The sequence below is a fragment of the Trichosurus vulpecula genome, chromosome 2 (assembly GCF_011100635.1).
Source record: "Trichosurus vulpecula isolate mTriVul1 chromosome 2, mTriVul1.pri, whole genome shotgun sequence".
Taxonomy (NCBI): domain Eukaryota; kingdom Metazoa; phylum Chordata; class Mammalia; order Diprotodontia; family Phalangeridae; genus Trichosurus; species Trichosurus vulpecula.
Window position 1 is genome coordinate 361,099 of NC_050574.1, and position 22,397 is coordinate 383,495.

Genomic DNA, 22,397 nt, shown 5'->3' on the forward strand with positions numbered 1-22,397 from the left:
TCATGTGGAAAGCCATCTCCACTGCAATGATTCCCTCTTCCTCCTAAACTCCTCCTACACCTCCAAACTCCACCCAGTGCTCCAACTCCACCTGGGTCACCAAGCTTCAGGCTGGTCATCTCTGAGACCTCCACTTCCCCAGGGCCTCCCCTATCTCCCTGCCTCCAAGACTCACCCCCTCCTCCTTCTGAGCAGAAACACTGCCTTGATAAAACTGCAGGACCAGACTAGCTGAAAGTGATGGGCCCCTATGCTTTGAAGAATTGGGATGAGCTATGCCATTTGTAACTGTAACTGTAAATCCAAAGTGGCAGGGACTGAGTTTCTCCCAGGCAGATGTGTTCTCCCTTAGTAAGTGTGATGCTTGACCCTCCTTTACTTTTTTCATTACTTTTTGTATTCTTGACTTTTTTTTTAAATGCATTTTATTATTTTTATTCTCATTCAGTAATTTTTCTTGTAGTTTTAATAAAGATGAAGTTGAATATATAAATTAGTTTGGGTAAAGTTGTCTTTGTTATTATATTGGCCCTGCCTATCCATGAATAATTTCTATTTCCGCAATTATTTAAATGTTTTTATTTGTATAATGATTTTTTTTGAGAAGTTTGTTTTGGCAGGTACCCTCACAGGCATTTCACACTTTACTTGTTAAATGTGGTATTTTTTACTGTCTCCTCCAGCAGGTTTTTCTTTTTGATACATACAGGAATGCTGTGTGTTCATTTTATATCCCACTACTTTGCTCAACCAAATTTTTATTTGACTTTTTGGGTTTTTCCAAGAATATAATCATCTTGTCTGCAAAGAGTTTTATTACCTCATGCCTTATTCTGATTCCTTTCTTTTTCTTCTCATATTGCTATTGCCAGGATTTCCACAACACTGAATAATACTGGTGACAGTGGACGTCCTCGTTTCCCTGATCTTACTGGGAAGGCTTCTATTTATCCCCATGACAAATAATGCTGCCTAATGGCTTTAGATAAATGCTTTTTAACAATTTGAAGAACAACAATCCGTTTATATCAATACCTTCAAGAATTTTCAGGAAAAATGGGTGTTGTACTTTCTCAGCTTTTTCTGCATCTCTAGATATAATCATAGGAACTTAAGAAAACTGTCATTATAGATATAATCGATTTCCTTAATAGTTTTCAAGTTAAACCATCCCTACATTCCTGGAATAAACCCCAAGTGAGTATTAGGTATAATCTTTGTAATATACTGTTGTAATCCTTTAGCTAGCCCTTTTTTTTTTTTTAAGATAGTGGCATCCATAGTCATTCACAAACGTGATCTATCATTTTTCCCGTGTTTGCTCTTCTTGGTTTAGGTGTCAATACTATATTTGCTTCATAGAAGTAGCTTGGTACGAATCCCTTCTTTGCCTATTATTCCAAATAATTTCTTTAAAATATAGGAATTAGTTGATATTTAAATGTTTGATAGAATTCATTTGCAAATCCATCTGGTCCTAATACTCATTTATGACCTGTTCAATTTCTTTTTCTAAAATATGCCTATTTAAATATTTTGCTTCCTCTTCTGCTAATCTAGGCAATTTATATGTTGGTAAACATTCCTCCATGTACCTTATATTGTTTGATTTGTCATGTAATTAGGAAAAATAACTCCTTCTACTTGTTTTAATCTCATATTTGTTAGTGGCTTACTAACCCTTCTCACTTTTTATAATAGTGGCATATTTTTTAAATTTAGATGTTGTAGATGCATCTGCTGTAGTCCTACTTTGGGGCTGGCAATTAAACTGACATTTTCCAATTCAGTGGCCACTTTTGAGGTTTCCAAATTGGCTTGCATTGTAAGTGGAGCATATTTTTTTTGTTAAAATTTGCTTTTTATACACATAAAAATTACATTTAAAAAATTTTGAAAAAAAACATGTGAATTCCAAATTCTTTTCTTCCATCTTCTATTTATTCTGGGACTATGACGTGAAACTGAGCATTTCCAACACAAGATGGCTCTGTGCCCAATGCCCAAGCAAAATGTTCCTTATCATCTCCTTCGGACCAAAGTCATGCATTTGATCTTTAATGACATTATAAATTTCTGCAGATAGGAAAAAAAATTGTTGCCCACTTGAGTGTCTTTGGTCTGCCTACTGGCCGTGACCAGAGTTAGAAAAACAGAGGGAGAGGCTGTCTTCTTGAAGGCGTTGCAAGTTCTTCAGAAAAATGTTCATTTTCACCCTATTTGCTTTGGCTGATCTGGCCGCAGGAAACAGCAGTCTATTTAGATTTGCCAAGAAACAAACCATCTCCTGTAGAGGAGTCCCAGGAGGACCCTTTGACTGTGCAGAGGCCCAGACTATGTGTCAGCATCAGCACAGAAGCCTCTCCCCTGCCAGGCTGGTGGAGGAGCAAGCATGGGAGGCTGGTGAGACAGAAATGGCAGGGCCCCTTACCTGCCTAGGATCAGCTGCTTTTTTACACAATGGCTCTGCTCTCCCCTCAAGTCCATCAGGGGAATGCCTTCCTAATCGTCACAACTGTGGAGTCACAAAAAACAGTGAATGAGAAGTTTCTTGATTGTCATAGGCAGTAGCCTGAACATAGGCAAATACATACATATAGGTGGCCTGCAGGAGACCACAAAATTTCCCCAAATTACCCAGTTTTTACACTCTTGATCAAACACCTATTATTTCTTCCTTTCACCAAATATTTTCAGCAAATTGACATAATACTGAAGTGAGTTCATTTCCTAATTCTGGAGAGATTCCATTCTTCTATTCTAGACCTCTTCCTCACTCAGTCCTAGTTTATGAGCCTATTTCCTTTTTTGGTTTTGCAACCTGGTGGGATGGCATGACTTATTTCCTTTTATTTCACCATTCTGTTATAAAGACACAAAATTTAAGCTTCAGCAGTGACCTACATGTCCAGAGAAAGGCATGTCCCCATGCAGCACATTCATAAGGTTTTGTCCTAGTAAGGTATTGAGAAAGGAAATTACAATTTTCATATTAATCGATATGATATGTGTAATGAATATACTAATAATGCAATTTTTTCAAGAGCTGGTTCTCTGGCTTGTCACTCAGAGCTCACAATGCAGCTTCAAATGATTAATCAAAACTCTGACAAGGGTCACAATCACTGGACCTAAAGTGAAGTAAATCAAAGATTGTAGAACTTGTTCCCCTCAGAGAACTCTGGTTCTCTGCTTTAGGGGAGGTGGTCACAACCCACAAAGACATGACTCCAGAACTCGTGTTCTGGAACTTGTGGCTTTCTCCTGGGAAACCGCTAAAATCCACCTTCCCCTCTCCTTCCCTAGTTGTGACTTAAGTATAAAACCTATACTTTTACTTCAGCTAAGGAAATATTCCTCACTCTGACATTGATTAATTAAACAACTTGATTACTGACAGTCCTGTTTCTAGGCCTGCTTTGTGTGGTTCCAAGAATTTTCAGGTTAGAGACTGGCTTAGTAAAAATCCGGTTACAGTATCATCTGATGGGAGGATAACAGACAATTTCTGGCTGAAGGCATTCTTCACAGTGAAGCCATAAATGTCTTATGTGCAGAATTTTCGGCTGTCTACAAAGCTCTATAATCCACTTACACGGCTCCTCAATCACGTGAGTGACTTTTGCCTGAAGTCTTTACCACATGGATTGTATTTTCTCCAGTGTGCATTTTCTGATGTTTAACTAGACTGGAGCTTGTTCTAAAAGGCTTTCCACAGTGATTACATTCATAAGGTTTCTCTCCAGTGTGGATTTTTTGATGTTCAGCAAGTATACATCTATGCGCAAAAGCTTTTCCACACTGATTACATTCATAAGGTTTTTCTCCTGTGTGAATTTTTTGATGTACTCTAAGGTTGGCCTTCCTTGTAAAAGGTTTACCACACTGATTACATTCAAATGGCTTCTCCCCAGTGTGGATCCTCCGATGTTCAGCCAGACTGCAGCCCAGTCTAAAAGCCTTTCCACACTGATTACATTCATAAGGTTTCTCTCCAGTGTGGATTCTCTGATGATTTACAAGCCTTGAGCTGCATCTGAAGGCCTTTCCACACTGATTGCATTCATAAGGTTTGTCTCCAGTGTGGATTCTCTGATGTTCAACAAGATGGTAGCTGGATCTGAAAGCCTTTCCACACAGATTACATTCATAAGGTTTCTCTCCAGTGTGGATTCTCTGATGTTTAACTAGAGTGGAGCTGACTCTGAAAGCCCTTCCACACAGATTACATTCATAAGGTTTTTCTCCAGTGTGGATTCTCTGATGTTTAATTAGAGAAGAGTTGCCTCTGAAAGCCTTTCCACACTGATTGCATTCATAAGGTTTTTCTCCAGTGTGGATTCTCAGATGTTCAGCAATCCGGGAGTTGTGTCTGAAGGCCTTTCCACAATGATTACATTCATAAGGTTTCTCTCCAGTATGGATTCTCTGATGTTTAACTAGTGTGGAGCTGCCTCTGAAAGTCTTTCCACACTGATTACATTCATAAGGTTTCTCTCCAGTGTGGATTCTCTGATGTGCAGCAAGATTTGAGCTACCTCTGAAAGCCTTTCCACATTGGTTACATTCATAAGGTTTCTCTCCAGTGTGGGTTTTCTGATGTTCAGCAAGACTTGAGCTGCCTCTGAAAGCCTTTCCACATTGATTACATTCATAAGGTTTCTCTCCAGTGTGGGTTTTCTCATGTTCAGCAAGACTAATCCTCCATGTGAAAGCCTTTCCACATTGATCACATTCATAAGGTTTCTCTCCAGTGTGGATTCTCTGATGTTCAGCAAAAGTGGAGCTGTCTCGGAAAGCCTTTCCACACTGATTGCATTCATAAGGTTTTTCTCCAGTGTGGCTTCTCTGATGTACTCTAAGGTTGGCCCGCTTTGTAAAAGCTTTACCACACTGATTACATTCATAAGGTTTCTCTCCAGTGTGGATTCTCTGATGGTGAGCAAGAGTATACCTGTCTCTAAAAGACTTTCTACATTTATTACATTCATAAGGTTTTCCTCTAGTGTGGATTCTCTGATGAAGAGCACAGATTTCTCTCCAAGTGAAGTCACAGGGACCATCACCTATGAATCTTTGCTCCTGAGTTTCTTCCATACAAAGGCTTAGGTGTGCAGGAGTCTTCTTCATCTGAAATCTGATCTCTCCTTTTGAAAGAAAGAAGCAATAAACATATTTGTGATGTGAAATCAAACCTGTGACTTAGAATGCAGTACTAGAAAGGATGCTTCTACTCAGACTTTTCTGTGGTGATTCAAAATCATTATGGCCAGGCATATAATCCTTTTGGGGTTCATGAAGTGAGAACATGACACTCTGAATGTTTCTGACTACATGCAACACATTCTTTCTATTTCTCAACCAGACATCAAATTGTTTCCAAATTCCCAGGGAGGTGGGACATTCATTTCCAGATGATCACAGGCATGCACAGACCCTCACTGGCTGACTCCCACTATAGCAGAGTAGTTCTCTCATTCCTAGGTTACCTTGTAATCACATCTCATCAAAGTTGTAATTAGCACATCAAAAAATTACTTGGTGCATGCAACTAGAAAATTAGATACACAGGCAATGGGGTGGAGAAATTTATCTTGCCCTACAAGAAAGAAAGGGAAAAGGGGATGGGAGGGGAGTGGGGTGACAGAAGGGAGGGCTGACTGGGGAACAGGGCAACCAGAATATATGCCATCTTGGAGTGGGGGGGAGGGTAGAAATGGGGAGAAAATTTGTAATTCAAACTGCAGCAGAGATAACAGGCTCTTTGGACCCATGATTGCTATGCATGCATAGTAGTGGCCACAATGAAACCATCCTGGACCCACCACAACCATTCTACAAAAACCAACCTTAAAGTGCCCCCTTGTTACAGTGTTAAGCTTGTTTTCTGATTTGAACCTTTATTATTCACCTTCCTGTCAGCTTCTCAAAGGAACTGGTTGGTAACACAGATTAGTCATTCACTAGAGTTTCAAAGAAAGTATAGAAGGTTTTCCATTGGTAGGAAATAGAAAGTTATGACTGAAGATATTTTATCTTTACAAAGGAGGTTTTAAATGTAAACAGTGTTTGAAAAACATCTGTGCAATTGACCTTCAAGTACATTTATCATTTAATACACTACTTGTCAAGAACAATTAGAAAAATAAATATTTTAAAGAGTAACCACCAATCATTTTATGGACTGGTTAGAGATCTTAAAAAATGAATTTCCATCATTTGGGATTGCATTGCTGAGAAAAGTTAAGTCATTCAGAATTCTTCATCAAACAATATTGCTGTTGCTATGTACAATGTTCTTCTGGTTCTGTTCACTTCACTATGCATCAGTTCATGTAAGTTTTTCCAGGTTTTTCTGATATCATCCTGCTTGTCATTTCTTATAGCACAAGAATATTGAATTACAATCATATGCCACAGCCTGTTTAGCCATTCCCCAATTGATGAGCATCCCCTCAATTTCTAATTCTTTTCCCCACAAAAGAGGTACTATATTTATTTTTGTGCAAATAGGTCCTTGTCCCAGCTCTTTTTTGTGTCTTCGGGACATAGACCCCGGAATCGTATTGTTGGACCAAAGAGCATACAAAATTTTATAGCCCTTTGAGCAGAATTCCAAATTGCTGTCCGTAATGTTTGGATCACTTCCCAACTCCACCAACAGTGTATCAGTATTCCAGCTTTTCCACATCCCTTCCAACATCCAACCTTTCCCCTTTCTGTGATATCAGCCACTCTGATCAGTGTGAGGCAGTGCCTCAGTGTTGTTTTCATTTGCCTTTCTCTGATCAATGCAGATTTAGATTATTTTTTCATATGACTGTAGATGCTGCTATTGTTTTTATCACTATGATTTTGATTTAGACTATTTCTCCCCCATTCTGTTCTCCTTCTCAGACTGTTGTTATACTCACTCCTTGTATTCTCTCATTTCCCTATTGAACTAAATGTATTTCTATTCAAAAACGGTCTCCTTTCAAGTAGTCCATTTAAAAGTGAGGTTTACTTTCTGTTCCTTCTTCTCCAACTCTCTTCATGTTTTTACTAAACTAGGACATCCCTGAAAGCAGAGACTTTCTTTTGCCTTTCTTTGTACCTTCATAGCTTAGCAAAGTGCCTAAAACACAAGGTGCTTAATTGGTCTTTACTGATTGCTTGATTCTGCCCAGGGTTGACAGCAGGCCCAGCCTATGCCTCTATCCCTGCATTCTGGTCTCTCTCACATATTCTCACTTCCATCAGGGTTCTTTCTCTATCTTGAACCCACTCGCCTCTAAGTAGACACAATGGTCAGGTTCTAACCCTGGTGGAACCTGACGAGACCAAACATGGAAGATCACAGAGGCTTCTTTCTAGGCTCCTGAAGGGTCTCATACCAGGGGACACCTTCAAGTACCTACTTCCCAGCTCCCTAAAAGGAAGTGGTCATCACCTACATGAACCTGCTCAATGATTCTCCAAGAATGGGACAGAGACTGAGCTATAAAGATCAGGAAAGGAGTTAGGGCTGATGACTTCTGCAAAGTTACTCTTGGATTGCTTTCAAGTAAGGCAGCAGCCTTCACTCCTACTCATGCTGCTGGATGAGAGGGAGAAAACCAGGAAACCAGGCTGCCTCGGTCCACCACAAATGGAGGCTCCACAATCTCAGCAGGCCCATCATCATGGCAAGGCAATCCTTTCACATCTCCCTATATGACTCCCCAAGCCAGTCACAACAGAAGCTTTTCCAAATCTTTTCATTCATCCCCAACCCTCCTCTATGGCTTGTTCTCTTCCCTCCACCCTACAGATCCATACCTTCCTGCCTAAAAACTTGGCCTCTTATTTCACTGAAAAAGCTGGACATTTATCAAGAGCGATCTTATTCTCCTTATCTCAGACTACTCAGATGCCTTCTTTTCCTTTTTGGCCTCAGTATCAGATAAAAAGGTCATCCTTTGCTTGCTAAACCAAATCACTTTTTGGGTGCCAATAATTGCATTCCATCTCTCACCTACCTTGGTATATTTTTCCCTAGTATCTGCATTTTTCCACCAACTTTTACTCTCTGCCATACTAAGGACTCCTGTCCTGTTGTCACAAATAAAATGATTTCTCTCAAAACACCCACAATGAATGTGTATGTATGTATATATCTATGTCTGTATATATCTATATATATATATGTGTGTGTATATATGGAGAGAGAGAGAGAGAGAGAGAGAGAGAGAGAGAGAGAGAGAGAGAGCGAGCACGAGCGGACACAGGGTGAGTTGACGATGAAGGGAAGATATCTAAAAGAAATAAAATCAAACTAAGGGATGAGAGAGGAACATACTGAGAGAGGGAGATAAGGAGAGATAGAATGGGGTGGATTATCTTGCATAAAGGAGGCAAGAGCAAACAGTTCTGTGGGAGGAGGGGAGAGGGCAGATAAGGGGGGAATGAGTAAACATTGCTCTCATCAGATTTGGCCTAAGGAGGGAATACCATACATACCCAATGGGGAATCTTACCCCACAGGAAAGAAGAGGGAAGAAGATAAAAATAAATGGGGGGGGGATGATGGAGGGGAGGGCTGATGGGGGTGGAGGTAGTCAAAAACAAACACTTTCGAAAGGGGACAGGGTCAAGGGAGAAAATTCAATAAAGGGGGATGGGTTGGGAAGGAGCAAAATATAGTTAGTCTTCCACAACATGAGTATTGTGGAAGGGTTATACATAATGATACACATGTGGCCTATGTTGAATTGCTTGACTTCTTAGGGAGGGTGGGTGGGAAGGGAAGAGGGGAGAGAATTTGGAACTCAAAGTTTTAAAAACAGATGTTCAAAAAACAAACAAAAATGTTTTTGCATGCAACTAGAAAATAAGATACACAGACAATGGGGTGTAGAAATTTATCTTGCCCTACAAGAAAGGGAGGGAAAAGAGGATGGGAGGGGAGTGGGGTGACAGAGGGGAGCGCTGACTGGGGAACAGGGCAACCAGAATATACGCCATCTTGGAGTGGGGGGGAGGGTAGAAATGGGGAGAAAATTTGTAATTCAAACTCTTGTGAAAATCAATGCTGAAAACTAAATATGTTAAATAAATTTAAAAAAAAAAAGAATGAAAAAAAAACACCCACAATGAATCCTGCAACCCCATAATATACTATCCAACATCTGTTCTCCATTTCATGGTCAAATAGCTAGAGATGGCCATTTACAACTGGTGTAATAGAACTCCTTTCCTTTGCTTTCTTTGAAACTCTCTCAAGTCTGGCTCCCAACTTTATTGTTATACCGAAATTTATTTCTCCAAAATTAGCACAATCCTGAAATTGCTCAATTCTATGGCCGTTTCTTGATCCTCATTCTTCTTAACTTCTCTGTAGGCTCTGGCACTGTCAGTCACCCCTTTTTCTTGATACTCTCCTCTACAAGCATTAGGGACACTACTCTCTCCCGGTCCTCCTTTTACCTTCTGAAAAAGGAAACCCATTCTCTTTCCCCCAACCCTCCCATCAGCCTACAATCCTAATGTTATCTGAGGCATCCTCAATACTCCAGGCTCAGAGATGCAGTGTCAGGCACTCCTCATTGGCTCTCACACATTCACACTTTTGACCCCACATTCACTCCTGGGACTTCACTAGTGTGACATCTCTCCCATATACCCCTTCTCACCCAGCACTGTCACTGTCTTGGTTCAGGCCACTATCACCTCACACTTGAGGTACTGCAGAGCCTGCCAGTTGTTCTGACTGCCTCATCTCCCCCCAGTACAGTCAGTCTTCCAGCTGTCAAGTTCATCTTCCCAAAGCTCTCACCTGACCAGGTCAGCACCCACTCAACAATCTACAAGGGTTGTCCAACAACAGGATCCAACGTAAAATCCTCCCTAAGGTTGCTAAAGCACTTCATCACCTGCCCCCTCCTACTCCTCCAGTGTTCTTTCACCCCATCTCCCCCCATATATGCTATAATCCAGTGGTATGGGCCTCCTTTCTGTTCTGTGAACAGGAGCCTGGGTTTTTCTCACAACCCCTCTGGCTGAGAATGTTCATGCTGGCCTCCCTGAAGCCCCAGCCAGAGCCTACCTTCCACAATGGGCCTTTCCCAGGATTCCCCACTTCAGTGCCTTCCCTCTCTTGCCCAGCTCCAATTTAACCTCTCCACATTGGCTTTCTACAGTTTTTGGACTGTTCACCAGATGGTAAAATCCAGGAGGGCTGAGGATGCCCCTTGCACATCTTTATCACCTCAGTGATTAGCAAAGGGCCTGGCAAGCAGCAAGATCTTAATAAATGTTTGTGGGTTTGAAGAAGGTCGAAGAAAGAGCTCATATTGGAGAGCCTAAACACTTTTGGCACTTTCAGCAGACTTCATTCCACAAATTCCAAACAACACCTTCTTAGAAGATGATAGATTTATTCCTGGAAGGGAGCTGAAAGGCCAAGGAGTCTAACACTTTTGTTTTAGAGATGGAGATGGTTCAGTTATTGGCCAGGAAGCCCCTGGTAATAAAAATGGGAATAAAACAATTCCCAGGCAGGCCTTCCTGCCCCCCAACCTAGTACTTCCTTCACCACAACATGTACCATCCTCTCATAATCACAGCTCTCAAACACCTGCTTTCACCTCACTCACCTGGACAGAGGTTCCTCAGGCCTTCTTGCTCCAGCAGCCATGGTGCTTCCCTTTGCTCAAAATAGGAGATCACGACTTCCCTGGGAACTGGAAGCCCTGGGCATGGGGAATCAGTTAGGGATGAGCATGGAGAGAAACATGTAAATTAGTTCTCTTCAGGGAGGGAAAGGGGTGTGGATACAGAGCTGTTCCATTTTGAGGATCACTGCATTCTGGTCACACATAGGAGTCTGTACTGACCCATTAAGGTTTGTAATGCAAGTAACCCATAGTAGGATGTATTGTACACCCTGTCCTGAGAAACAGCCAAACCTTCTGCCCCCATCCTGTTATGTTCCATTCTGGCAGAAACTCCTCAACCCAACACTGGGTAAAAGGTTATTGTGTCAGATCAGCCTCAAGCCTAAGCCACAGGGACCTTGAGGAACTCAGCCTTAGCCCAGTCCCCCTACCTGGCTCCTCACTCCCTGACCCTTATATAAACCTTATGTACTGTTCACTCAGGGGTGTTTGCCTATTGGGGGAAGAGTCTCCTGCTGCAAAGTCAATGTAGTTCATCCGAATTCTACTGATCAGTCAGTCTATTATTCCTGGCATTCACAGGGGCATGCTAGCAAGGACCCCAGAGTGGTTCCCAGGAATCCTGAAGGAGGAGAAAATCATGGCAGCTGGTACTGCAATACACAGAGCCCTGGGCCCAGAGTCAGAAACACCTGAGTTTAAATACAGCCTCAGACAGTGAGTAGCTGTGTGCCCCTGGACAAGACACTTAACCTCTTTTTGCCTCAGTGTCCCAAGTGTAAAATGGGCCTGATAATATCTCCCACCCTGGAAGGTTATTATGAGGATGAAGTGACTTAACATTGTGAACAAAGCCCTTGTTCCAGCCCCTGGTAAACAGGTGAATGTAAATGTTTGTTCCCTTCCCTTCCTCTCCCCCCATCTGTGATGGAAGTTGAGGGAAACATGAAGGAAGATCAAGGACAAATCTGCTACACCTGCCACAAGTGAGAGCTAGGAGCTACCAATGTATGCTTGTTAAATAGAAGAATATTCCAAATATTAGGCCCATCCCAAAGAGGAAGGGGCTGCAAGGAAAAGCTGCCTGGGCAGTTTTCAGAGATGTAGCAGAAAAGTTCATGTCCAGGTAGAGGTCAGACCAAATAACCCCTGAGATTACTTCCAGGTCTGAGATTCTTCCACAGTGATGGGAGCTTTGAGCTGAAGCTCAATAGAATCGGTAAGAGACAGCATCAGGAGCAACAAAGGGAACCCTCAGCTTCCTGTCACAAAATGCAAAGACTTTCTATAGGAAAACCAGGTACCAGGGGAGCCTGTCTCTTGGACACAGGAGACATACACTTTTCTCTATTAATTCATAGATGCTCCAAAGCCTCCAAAGATGAATGAAGACATTCCCTTTGATTGCAGCCGCAGAGTTACCACGGGATGTGTCCTTACCAAGGGATAGCAGGTTCTGGGCATTCTCCAGCATCACCTCCTTGTACAGCTCCTTCTGAGGATGGTCCAAGAGGCCCCACTCCTCCTGGGTGAAGTCCACAGCCACATCCTTAAAGGTCACTGTCTCCTAAATCATCACAATTCAGAGGACATACAGCTGAAAGACACTTCAGAGTTAAACATTCCAATCTTCATTAACTTACAGGAGGAAATTTCAGTCACCCCTTGAAACCACAGTCAGTAAGAACCCAATGGAATTTTGGGATGATCCATATTCAAATTTGAGAAAGTATCATAAGTTGTAATAAAGCTGAAAAATGTCTTATTATGGAATCTGTCTCACTGTGGAATCAGGGAGAAAGTGTGTGTTCTATCTGTGAGGCAGGTTCATCTATGGAGGAGGAAGAGAGAGGGTGATGTGAAATTTCTTCCTTATCAGAACTGATGTGATATAGTGTAAAGGAAAGACCATGAGAAGCTGGCAGGTACACTGCATTCTGAGGAAAAATACAAACATTTAATAATCACTGAAAAGAAAATAAAGATAAATAAAAGATCTAGTTTGCTTCCTGAGTGGCTGAAATAAACTCTTCTCTACATGAAAACATGAAGAGCATTCTAGAAAGATAGTCATCTGAATCTGCACTGCACTGAGTGGTGTGAGAGGGTTCCCAGCAAGTGAAGGAGCCTTATTTGTTATTATACTGAGGGCTTGAGGTCACTCTGGCCATGTGTCATATCCAAAACAGCTTAGGCCTTTGCTTTAAGAATGCTTTCCTTTGTCTATAGCACATATTCCTTAATTACAAAATTAATTTCTTAGTATAAGGGCAAGGTAGGTGGCAGGGTGGATAGAGTACCGGGCTGGGGATCAAGAGTCGTCATGTATATGAGTCCAAATATGGCCTCAGAAACTCACTAGCTGTGTGGCCCTGGGCAAGTCACTTTACCTTATTTGCCTAACTTTCCTCACCTGTAAAATGAACTGGAGAAGGAATGACAAACTACTCCAGTCTCTTTGCAAAAAAAAAAAAAAGAAAGAAAAAAGAAAAAACCCTAATGGGTTTGCTAAGTGTTGAATATGAAGGAAATGACTGAACAAAAACAATGAAGAAGGGGCGGGGTTCCTTTATTGCTTAAAAAAAAACACAATGTTTCATTAGCTTCGGTTTTCCTTGAGCTAATTCATCAGAAATGTTTCCTTCCTTATGAGAAATAAATGATCTAAACACTCCCCCACAACTCTAGAAACTTGGGTGAAGCCAGTGAACTTCAAAGTGTTTATTCCTTTTATATATATAATTTTTATTTTTTAAAACTGTTTACTATGCAAGTATGCCAAGGACAAAAATATATCAGATCCCCAAAAAAGGTAGGCACACTGCACCACAAGCACATTCCTAGTTCCAATCTTACACCTCCCAGGGCACATGGATAATTCAAAGCTGCTGCATAAATGCAAATTCTCTTCTCCTTCCCCAGAGTCCCCAGGACATTCCCTTGGGATACAGCTCTTGGTTGGGCTTCAGGGGTTGGAGCTCTGTGTGCTCCTGAAGATGCCATTTCTCAATGTATCTAGCTCTTGGCTCCCAATTCTACAGACAAAACAAAATGATCCTCCCTAAAGCCTTGAGGAACATGGGGAGGAAAAAGCCTCGATCCCATGGAGAACAAGTCGTTTTTTTTTTCCTTAGAAAAAAAATCCCCCTTCTTTTGCTCTCAAGCCCACCCTCATTGAAAATGAACTGAAAAACCAAATTCTGTTTTCAACATGTATAATCATGTGGACCCCAATTTCACATTGCCCACATCCAAAAGTTTTATTCTGGACTGAGTCACCTCTATCAGAAGGGGAGGCAGGTGGCATGTTAGATTAGTCCTCTGGAATAGTGGCAGATCACATCACACATCAGGATTCCCAGGTCTTTCAAGGTCAGCTTTACAGCACTGTCTCCAGATAAACTGTGTTCCTCGTTCTATTCCCTTTGCTATGCAGCAGTTAGTACACATCTTCCCAGACTTCTCTAAAACCAGCCTTTCATCACTTCTTAAAACTAACATTCCTCCCTCACATTTCTGTATCATCGCTGACTTCACTGTTTACTTAAAGCCAGTCTCTGTGCCCTCCTGGAGGAGTGTCTGGGCTGAGCTTGTGTTCTCCTGGGTCCTCCTGTGCTCTCCTGGTGTCAAGGACAGCTCAGCCTGGGGACCTGCAAGCTTTCAGTGCTCCTCAAGTGGTCTGATCTGTGGCAAAGTTGATGGAGATTTCCCTTGCCCACAATGGGATCCTAGTTCTGCAATCTCCTGATCTGGTTTTCAGCCTTCTTGGCAACAGCAAATCTACTGAATTTGGACACTATCAGCCAGCTGGCCAGCTCTGCAGGTCCCATGTTAGACTACAATTCCTGCCCAGGTGATTCTTGTGCATGCTTCAGGCTGGGCTAACACCTGGGTGAACCCCTGCTGCCATCCTGGGATCTGAGCCAGACCAACAATGGATTCTGAAGCTATTATTCCCCTAGGTATTCCATTTAGAGTCTCCAACTGCTGCTGACCCTCAAAGGTTACCTGGAGGCCCAGGTTCTCACCTATCCAATCCAGGCCACCAAGATGTCTGCTCCTCACATTCTCTCTCCACCACATCCCATCTGTTGTCCATCTCTGCTGATTTCACCTTTGCAATATCGCTCATAAATGACCACTTCTCCCCCACCTAAGAATGCCCCAGGTTCAAACCTTCAACACTTCACACCTAGGCTATTACTATAGCCTGCTGGTGGGTCTACCAGCCTCAAGTTTCTCCCCACTCCAATGTGTCCTCTGTTCAGCCACTAAAGGGAGGCTCTGACTATGTCACCATCCTGCCCCTCCACTCAATAACCCCCAGTACAAAATACAAATACAAAAGTCACGCAAAGCCCGTTAAGACTTAGTCCCTCCTCCCTATATGTATTCTTCTATCCAGTGACCCTGGCCTCCTGGCTGTTCCCTCAACAAGAACCTCCATCTCTCAGCTCCACACATTTTCAGTGGCCACACCCATTTTACTGGACAGCCCCACTGTCACACTCTTCCTCCTCATCTCTGCCTCCGTCCTCCCCTAATGTTACTTTTGTTGTTCACTCATGTCCACCTCTTCATGATTTTGGAGTTTTCTTCGCAAAGATACTACATGGTTGGCCATTGCCTTCTCCAGCTCATTTGACAGAGGAGGAAACTGAGGCAGACAGGGTCAAGTGAGTTGCCCAGGGTCACACAGCTTGTAAGAGTCTGAGGCCTCATTTGAACTCAGGTTTCCTGACTCCAGGCCTGCCAGTCCATCCACTGCACCACCTAGCTGCCCTACTGGCTGCACTGGCTGCCTCAGGTCCCAACTTCAGTCTCATCAATGGAAGCTTCTCCCAACCCCTCTCAATTCTAGTGCTTTCTCTCTTTTAATTAGTTCCTATTTGGCACAGTTCCCCAATAGGCTGTGAGGGCCTTAAGTAACTGTATTGTCACTTGCCTCTCTGTGTGTCCCAAGCACTTAATGAATGTTTCTTGATCAAATACCTTAGTGCCAGATTTCTTCCAGGAGCTTTTCATCTTCCTCCTCCGCCAAGAGCACTGGTCCAGGGGTCAGGAAGACTGACCTTGGGGATGACCTAGGCTCACATCAAGCCTCAGACACTCACAGCTATAGGATGCTGGGCAAATCCCTTAACATCTGGGTCAGTTTTCTCCACTTATGTAAAGTGAGGACAATGTCTCTGGGCATGGCAGGGTCAAGATGGCACAGTGAGGAAGAAATGCAGTAAAATCCTCTCCACAAAGAGCTAACAGATCTGGACAATGTACCAGACCAAATCTTGATGGGGAAAACCAGAAAAACCTGGGAGTCCTTGGTCCAGGTTGGCACAGTGGGGAAAACGGGAGGTCCCTGGACCCTTATCCCAAACCTAGTGAGGAAGACACCACACTGTATTCCTACAATGAAATCCTGAGTAACAGGGCAAAAAGATTCAGACCCATGTCAGGAAACTAGAAGAGGATGGCTACCACTGGCAGCTTTCTCACCCTCTACCATGCCCAGCTCACATAACCAGGGTCTAGGGAATGTATGCCAAGCAGTGGGTGGGGTGACCCTGGGGAATGAAGGAAGGAAGGAAGAGCAGGAACCAGCAGAAGCACGGGTGTGGCCCAGGCCTGGGATGACAAGCAGGGTCTGCCTTCCAATATCCAGCCCAGCCTACAGTGGAATAACAAGGCCTGAAACCCAAAATAAAGAGAAACTTACAATCCTGACTCCCTGAGCCTGGCAGCAGTCCACTCTTGCAGAGACTCAAACCCAGGCCAGAAACTTGGAGAGCTCAGAGCAGGAGGGCAACAATCTGACTTTGCTCTGGATCACACAACTTTGCCAACACTGAGAACTCATAGGCCTCTATCCTGCCCCTGACTTCCTGCAATAAGACAACTGTCAGGACCCCAAGGAAGCAGCCACAAGAGCAGCCCAGACATTCCCTCCAAGGTGATGCACAGGAAGTAGGCTGAAAGAATGACCCAACAAAAGAAGAACCTCACCATAATGAATGCTTTTGGTGACAGACGAACTGGAGACACTGATGCAGAAGAGTGACTCACATCTGTAAGCACTGCCTCAGAAAAACACAGCTTGATCACAAACTCAACCAGAATTTCTGGAAGCATTGAAGCAAGAGTGAAACATGTTTATAAGTAGAATGAGAAAGTTGGAGGGGAAATAAATGGAAAAGAAATGAGTGGTGAGGAAGAAAGTATCAAGGAGTTAACAGATTGGTACAAGTGGTACCAAACCTTGGCTAAGCAATAACCTCTCTAAAACTTTGAATACAATAAACAGAAGCCACAAGGCAATAGCAAATATTAAAAAACAAGTTTAAAATGTTGAAAAATAAACAGAAGAAAATGGCTCACAGGAAATAACTCAGAGTAAAAGTCAACTCACATAGAAAAGAAGGGAAAATTTAGATAACTTTGGACTATCTGAACACCATTAAACAAAGGAGCCTAGGCATGAGATTTCAAGAAATCCTAAAACTGCCCAGGTGTCTTACAACCAGAGGAGAAAGTCAAAATAACCCACAGCTCACTTCTTGAAAGAAATCTCTCCATGAAAACTCCCAGCAACACCATTGCCAAAAACACAGAGCTAACAGGTAACACGAAAAATACAGCAAGCAGTCAGAAAAACAAGACAAAAGAAAAGAATTCAAGTACCAAGCAGCCGCAGGATCACACACACTTTGTCAATAACCATTATTAAAGAGCACAGAGCTTGGAATAGCATATGCTAGAAGGTAAAGGATGTGGCCTTATAGCCAAGACTGATTTACCCAACAAAACTGAGTATAATGAAATAGGGGGAAATGAACCTTAAGGAAAGGACTTCCAAGCATTCTTCCTGAAGAGACCATAACTGCAGAGAGCTTTTGAAGTTCAAACACATCTGAAGACAAAGGTAAACTAGTCTAGGGGAATAAAAAAAATAAAGGATAAACTACTTTTATTCAAATATGGGGAGGTGATATGTGTCCTCTCTGATCTCTCTCAGGGCTCATAGAGGGAATCAAATTAGAGAAGACCTGGGAGGGGTTCTGTTATGTCTTGATCTGAAGGGAAAGATGGAAAGAGAAGAAGAGGAATGCACTGAGGTAGGTGAATGGAAAGGAGGTTTAGGAAACATTATCTCACATAATGATGGGGCACAAGTAGCTATCTATAGCAACAGGAAGGCGGGGACACGGTGGAAACATGTGATGCCTGAACGTTAGTCCTCCAGTCAAAGGAAGGAAGAGCACACACAACACAGAGTTCTGTACAGAAAGACATGTTACTCACTAGTGAAAAGGAAGGAAGGGAAAGAAAGGAGAGGGGGAAGTAGAAGGATAGACTATGGGAGGGCTTAGGCCTAAACAAAACACATTCCATTTTTATAATTTTTATATTTCTTTTCAAGGTGAAAAAGAAAGAGAATCTGAGGGATTATACATAAATGGGGTATGGATGAATAAGGAAGTTTAACAAATGTACTGGGATACTATTGCATGGACCAGGAAGTAACACAGTGACCAACCAAGACTTCAGAGGGCCAATGAGGAAGAAACAGGCTGCCTACAACCTAGAAAGGAAGGACTCAGGAGGGAGAGAAGGAGAAATATGTTTTAGGGGATTGGTGCCATGGTATTGTTTTTCAGATTGAGTATGAATTGAGTGTAATGGGTTTTGCCTACATTGCCTTACCAGTGTGGGGGAGGGAGCAGGTGGGAAGATAATTAGGCAGACCTTGACTGATACCAACGCACGTATTCATGCGTGTACATACACATTGGAAGTCTGGAAGGCAATGATCCATCGATTCCTGAGGGGTCATGAGGACATGTTGCTTACCTCTTGACAGAGTTGATACTCAAAGTACCAGCTGATATATGTTCTTCAGCTACAACCAAATTTTGTTTACCTTCACTACAGACATTCCTGCAATAGGGGCTGGTTTTTCATGCTTTCTTAATGTGGGGAGGAGGGGTGCGCGGCACAAAGGGAAGGGAGAAATGGCTACTTTCTCAAGTAAAAAAAATTGAATTTAAAAATGAGGTAAAAAATTTTCTCCAATATTCTCCAGACTCCATAAGGTTGGTTGTAAGGGTCAGTGAGGTATTGGTAAGGTGGTGACCTCAGTGCCTGGCACTTAGTAGGTGGTTGATCATGAATGCTGGTTTTTCTTCCATCAGCCACTCTTGAAATCAGACTGACCACTCACTCACCTGATGCCTGTCAAAGGCTGCACCCTCCCCATAAGTGAAGGGGCCACTACCTCCTGGAATTCTGTCCTTCCTTTGTCACATGGTTAGGCCAGTTTATGGGGTTTTTTTTCACCCAGAAAGGTGACAAAACCATCCTGAGGACCTGACTTCCATAGTGGGCAAAGGCTCCATGTGTCTCCCTTCAAGCAGTATTCTAAGGGACTCTGGACAAATTAGTGCAGCTACCTGGGAATCTAAAGGCATAAAAGTCCATCCTTGTGAAAGCAGGGTTCTTCAGATAAGACAGATTTCCCCAAATGGCACACTGCCACAGCTGGCTCTACCCACCACATGGAGGTGAGGTGAGCCTTGTCTACTCAAGCTAAAGAACTCTCTTATCCATACTGAATGCCCTTTTATGCTATACTTATATAAAGCTCCTTTTGCTTGTGAAATGACCTAGGGGTATCTGCTTTTTGCTTAACATCTAAACAGTATTGGCTCCAGTCACTTCCATCCATTAGTCCCTTCCCAGGTCAATCTACGACCTGCTCCAGCCTATGGGAGACTCAGATTTTCCAAGAAGCAGTCTGAGATACCTTGACACACTAACTTGACTCTGTCCATTCTCCCTTTTCTCCTTGCTGCCCTCATGGTCTCTGCCAGGGCATGAGACACTCTGCCAGGGAAGACCAAATTATCCCCCCAGGAAGCCAATCTGTACAGAAATATGGTATGTGGTGAAGCTGGTCCTGGTGCCCAGAACCAACAGAGGCAAGGGTGAGAATCCCAGGAGCCTCTTTTAAACAGTGGAGAAGCTGTCCATCACTCAATCACTGTGCCAGGGTAAGTCTTAGAAACCTAGGAGCAGCAGGATGGTTCCAGAGCAGTCTGTACAAGAAACCTTGGGCTTCTCTTTCCAGGGTCTTTCTAAATGCTCATTGACTTGACCTGAGAACTGGTGAAGGGGAGGGCTGCAGAGGGACCTGGGAAGGCTTGTGTGACCTGAGGCAGGAGGACATGAACAGCACCAGGAGCACAGTTTGTGCTTTGTTGGCAACACAGCAGTGGACAAGAGCTGGGGGAGCCTTCAGGGCTCTGCTCCAGGTGTGCCCAGGCAAGACTCAGGGTGAAGGATTTCCTGGGTCTTCAGTCACTAGAAGGGAGAGCTTGGCCACAAGAAAGAGAGAGGAGGGGCAGGAGCTGTGTAGGGGGAGGGGGTGCTGGCAGGCATTAAGAGAGCAAAGACAGGATCCCTGGGTGATAGACACTAAGGAATGAAGGGGTCACCCTTGTCAGTCAGCTGCAATGAAAGAGAAGTTAAAACCAAATGGGGAGTGGTAGGTTGAGTAGTAGATAGAGCACTGGCCATAGAGTCCCCAGGACTTAAGTCAAATCTGACTTCAGGGATATGAGACTTACTAGCTCTGTGACCCTGGATAAGTCAATTAACCCTAATTGCCTCACAAAGAGAACCAGGGAGGGCAGCATGGGGGGTGGGGTGCAGGGCAGTGCTCCAGACACCAGGATGCTAAGGAATCAGCTGAAAACGGGAGCAGGGCAGTGTTGTTACTACTGTAATTATTTTCATGACAATTCTTATAAAGAAACGACCCATAAGGCAGGTATTGCCAGCTTCATGGACCATCCTCTAGGAGGTTTATGGAAATGGCTGGATTGCTAATGTTGGTCAAGCTTGTGGATGGACTGCACTCACCTGGGCTGGGCTTCGGCTGCTCCCAGGGGCCATTCCCTCTGAATCCAGGCTCCCTGTGTAGATGGCAAAGGAACCAAAGTGACTCCATTTTGTAAAGTTCCTCCTTCTTATCCCTGGTCCTTGTCTACCACAGGGACCTGCTCCCCCACCCTCTATGGCCCACAGCTAAAGCTCTTCCTCACAGATGTCCCCACTAATCATGGAATGTCCCAATTCTAAGCCTTCCTGATAACCAGGAGACAGCCTGGAGCCAACTGGAAAATTCTTTCCCTTCTTTAGCCCATCAGCCCCACCTGTAACCTTCATCCCAGGCTGACTGCCTTGGTGCTCATACTCTGGGGGATTCCTATTTTTTGTGCCTCATAATAAATCTTCTAATTTCCCTCCAGCTTTGGTGACTAGATTTGACCCCGTACCTGCTTGGGCCAAGGGGTCCTCTGCAGACTGAGCTGGGGAGGAAGAAGGATCCCACACAGGGAGAGCTCTTTCCTCTCTCCTCTTAGGGGAAACTAAAGGGATTTGGAGGTACAGATACCCTGGGAATAGAAAGATCCAGGGCCTGCCCTCAGGGGAATGACTCCAACTGGTAGGGGGAGAGAAGAAGCAGGCTTGGAAATGAGGTGGGTCTGAACAGGAAGACTACTTCCCTTCCTCTGTCCTCCTGCTACAGAGCCCCAGGAGGCAAAGGGGGCACCTTGGGATCCCAGATGGGATGAGACCAGTCAGAAACTCAGTGGCTCCTCTCAGAGCTCTTTAGGGCGAGCTCCGCAATGCAGCTGCCAGGGAAGGATCAGGGAAGTCAGAGATTGGGAGAGAAAACCCAGTGTGGGATTCAGCCCCCTGCATGGGACCTGAGAGTTCTGAAAGGAGCGGGGGCAGGGCTGAGTCTGGGAGGCAAGACAGTGTAACACAGATCATGGCAGGGAGGTCAGGGTCTCGAGAGGGACAGATGGGTTTCGGGTGGACACGGTCTGGCAAAGCCAGCAGACTGTGCTCTGAAGTGTGCCTGGGAGCCAGGGAGGACTCCCGGGACCTCCAGTAAAGCTTAGGATCAGAATCCCGAAAGGGAAAGTGGAGACAGCGAGCCACGTGGCCGGGACATGAGACGGAAACAGCCCAGCACCTGGGGTGACAGAAAAGGGGCCCGGAAAGAGCTTTGGCTCCTGCTTACAAGGCGGGTCCTCGGGACAGGCACAACTCCTGGTTCCTTCGAGGGTGCTGGCTGTGAAGGTGGGAGCTGGGGCAGGGAGACAGGACGCCTGGGTCCGGATGGGAAGGCTGAAAGCAGCACTTCTGGGTCCCTAAGGGCAAAGTCTGAAGGTTGGGAAAGTGTGACCCAATGAGAAATCTGGGGAGGGGGACCCCGGACATTGGGAAGTGATTGGGGGTCTGGAAGAGCTGGAGCGGGCAGCTCCTCCAATGGTCTGGGCAGGGAGGCAGGTGTGCTCCTGGCGGACCTAGAGGACATTCACCGTGAGGTCAAAGAACAGCATGAGACCCAGTGGCACCGGCAGCCAGAAGAAGGCAGGACCTGCGTGGGGCCCGGTTCCGACCTACCTGAGACCTGCACCCGCAGAGCTGGCTACCAGAAGGCAGAGAATGCAGAGGAAAAGTTTCCTGTTTCCTGCTTCCGCCAGTCCACTCAGGGAGGGGCCTCCTCCGCCCAATAGCCCCACCCTTCCCATCCCCCAAGGCCCCCAGGATGAGTCCTTTTATCCAATCACACCAAGAGCCACCCCCTGCCTCTCTTCCTCAAGCCCTGCCCGCTATCACAGGGAATGCCTCAGACCACAGGGAATGCCTCAGATCACAGGGAATGCTTCAGACCACAGGGAATGCCTT

The 22,397-nt window shown here is 44.3% G+C and overlaps 1 protein-coding gene across 1 annotated transcript; it reads right to left on the reverse strand.

The window, feature by feature from the left end:
- Positions 1–1,919: 1,919 nt before the first annotated feature.
- Positions 1,920–22,192, reverse strand: LOC118835695 (zinc finger protein 883-like). The gene is made up of 5 exons (XM_036742937.1): positions 22,113–22,192; positions 20,556–20,608; positions 12,078–12,204; positions 10,617–10,712; positions 1,920–5,147 (listed from the first exon to the last, which is right to left on the reverse strand). Exons 2-5 carry the CDS (start codon positions 20,586–20,588, stop codon positions 3,604–3,606), a joined length of 1,800 nt encoding a protein of 599 aa, XP_036598832.1. The 5' UTR covers positions 20,589–20,608; positions 22,113–22,192; the 3' UTR covers positions 1,920–3,603.
- Between the last annotated feature and the right edge of the window lie 205 nt (positions 22,193–22,397).

Excerpts from the sequence above, each read along its gene's own strand:
- LOC118835695 (XM_036742937.1), bottom strand. The coding sequence starts at position 20,588 with ATGGCCCCTGGGAGCAGCCGAAGCCCAGCCCAG. Across the intron at positions 12,205-20,555 it reads GCAGCCGAAGCCCAGCCCAG|GAGACAGTGACCTTTAAGGA; the intron begins GTGAGTGCAGTC and ends GTGATGATTTAG. Across the intron at positions 5,148-10,616 it reads CCTGAGGAACCTCTGTCCAG|GAGAGATCAGATTTCAGATG; the intron begins GTGAGTGAGGTG and ends TTCTTTCAAAAG.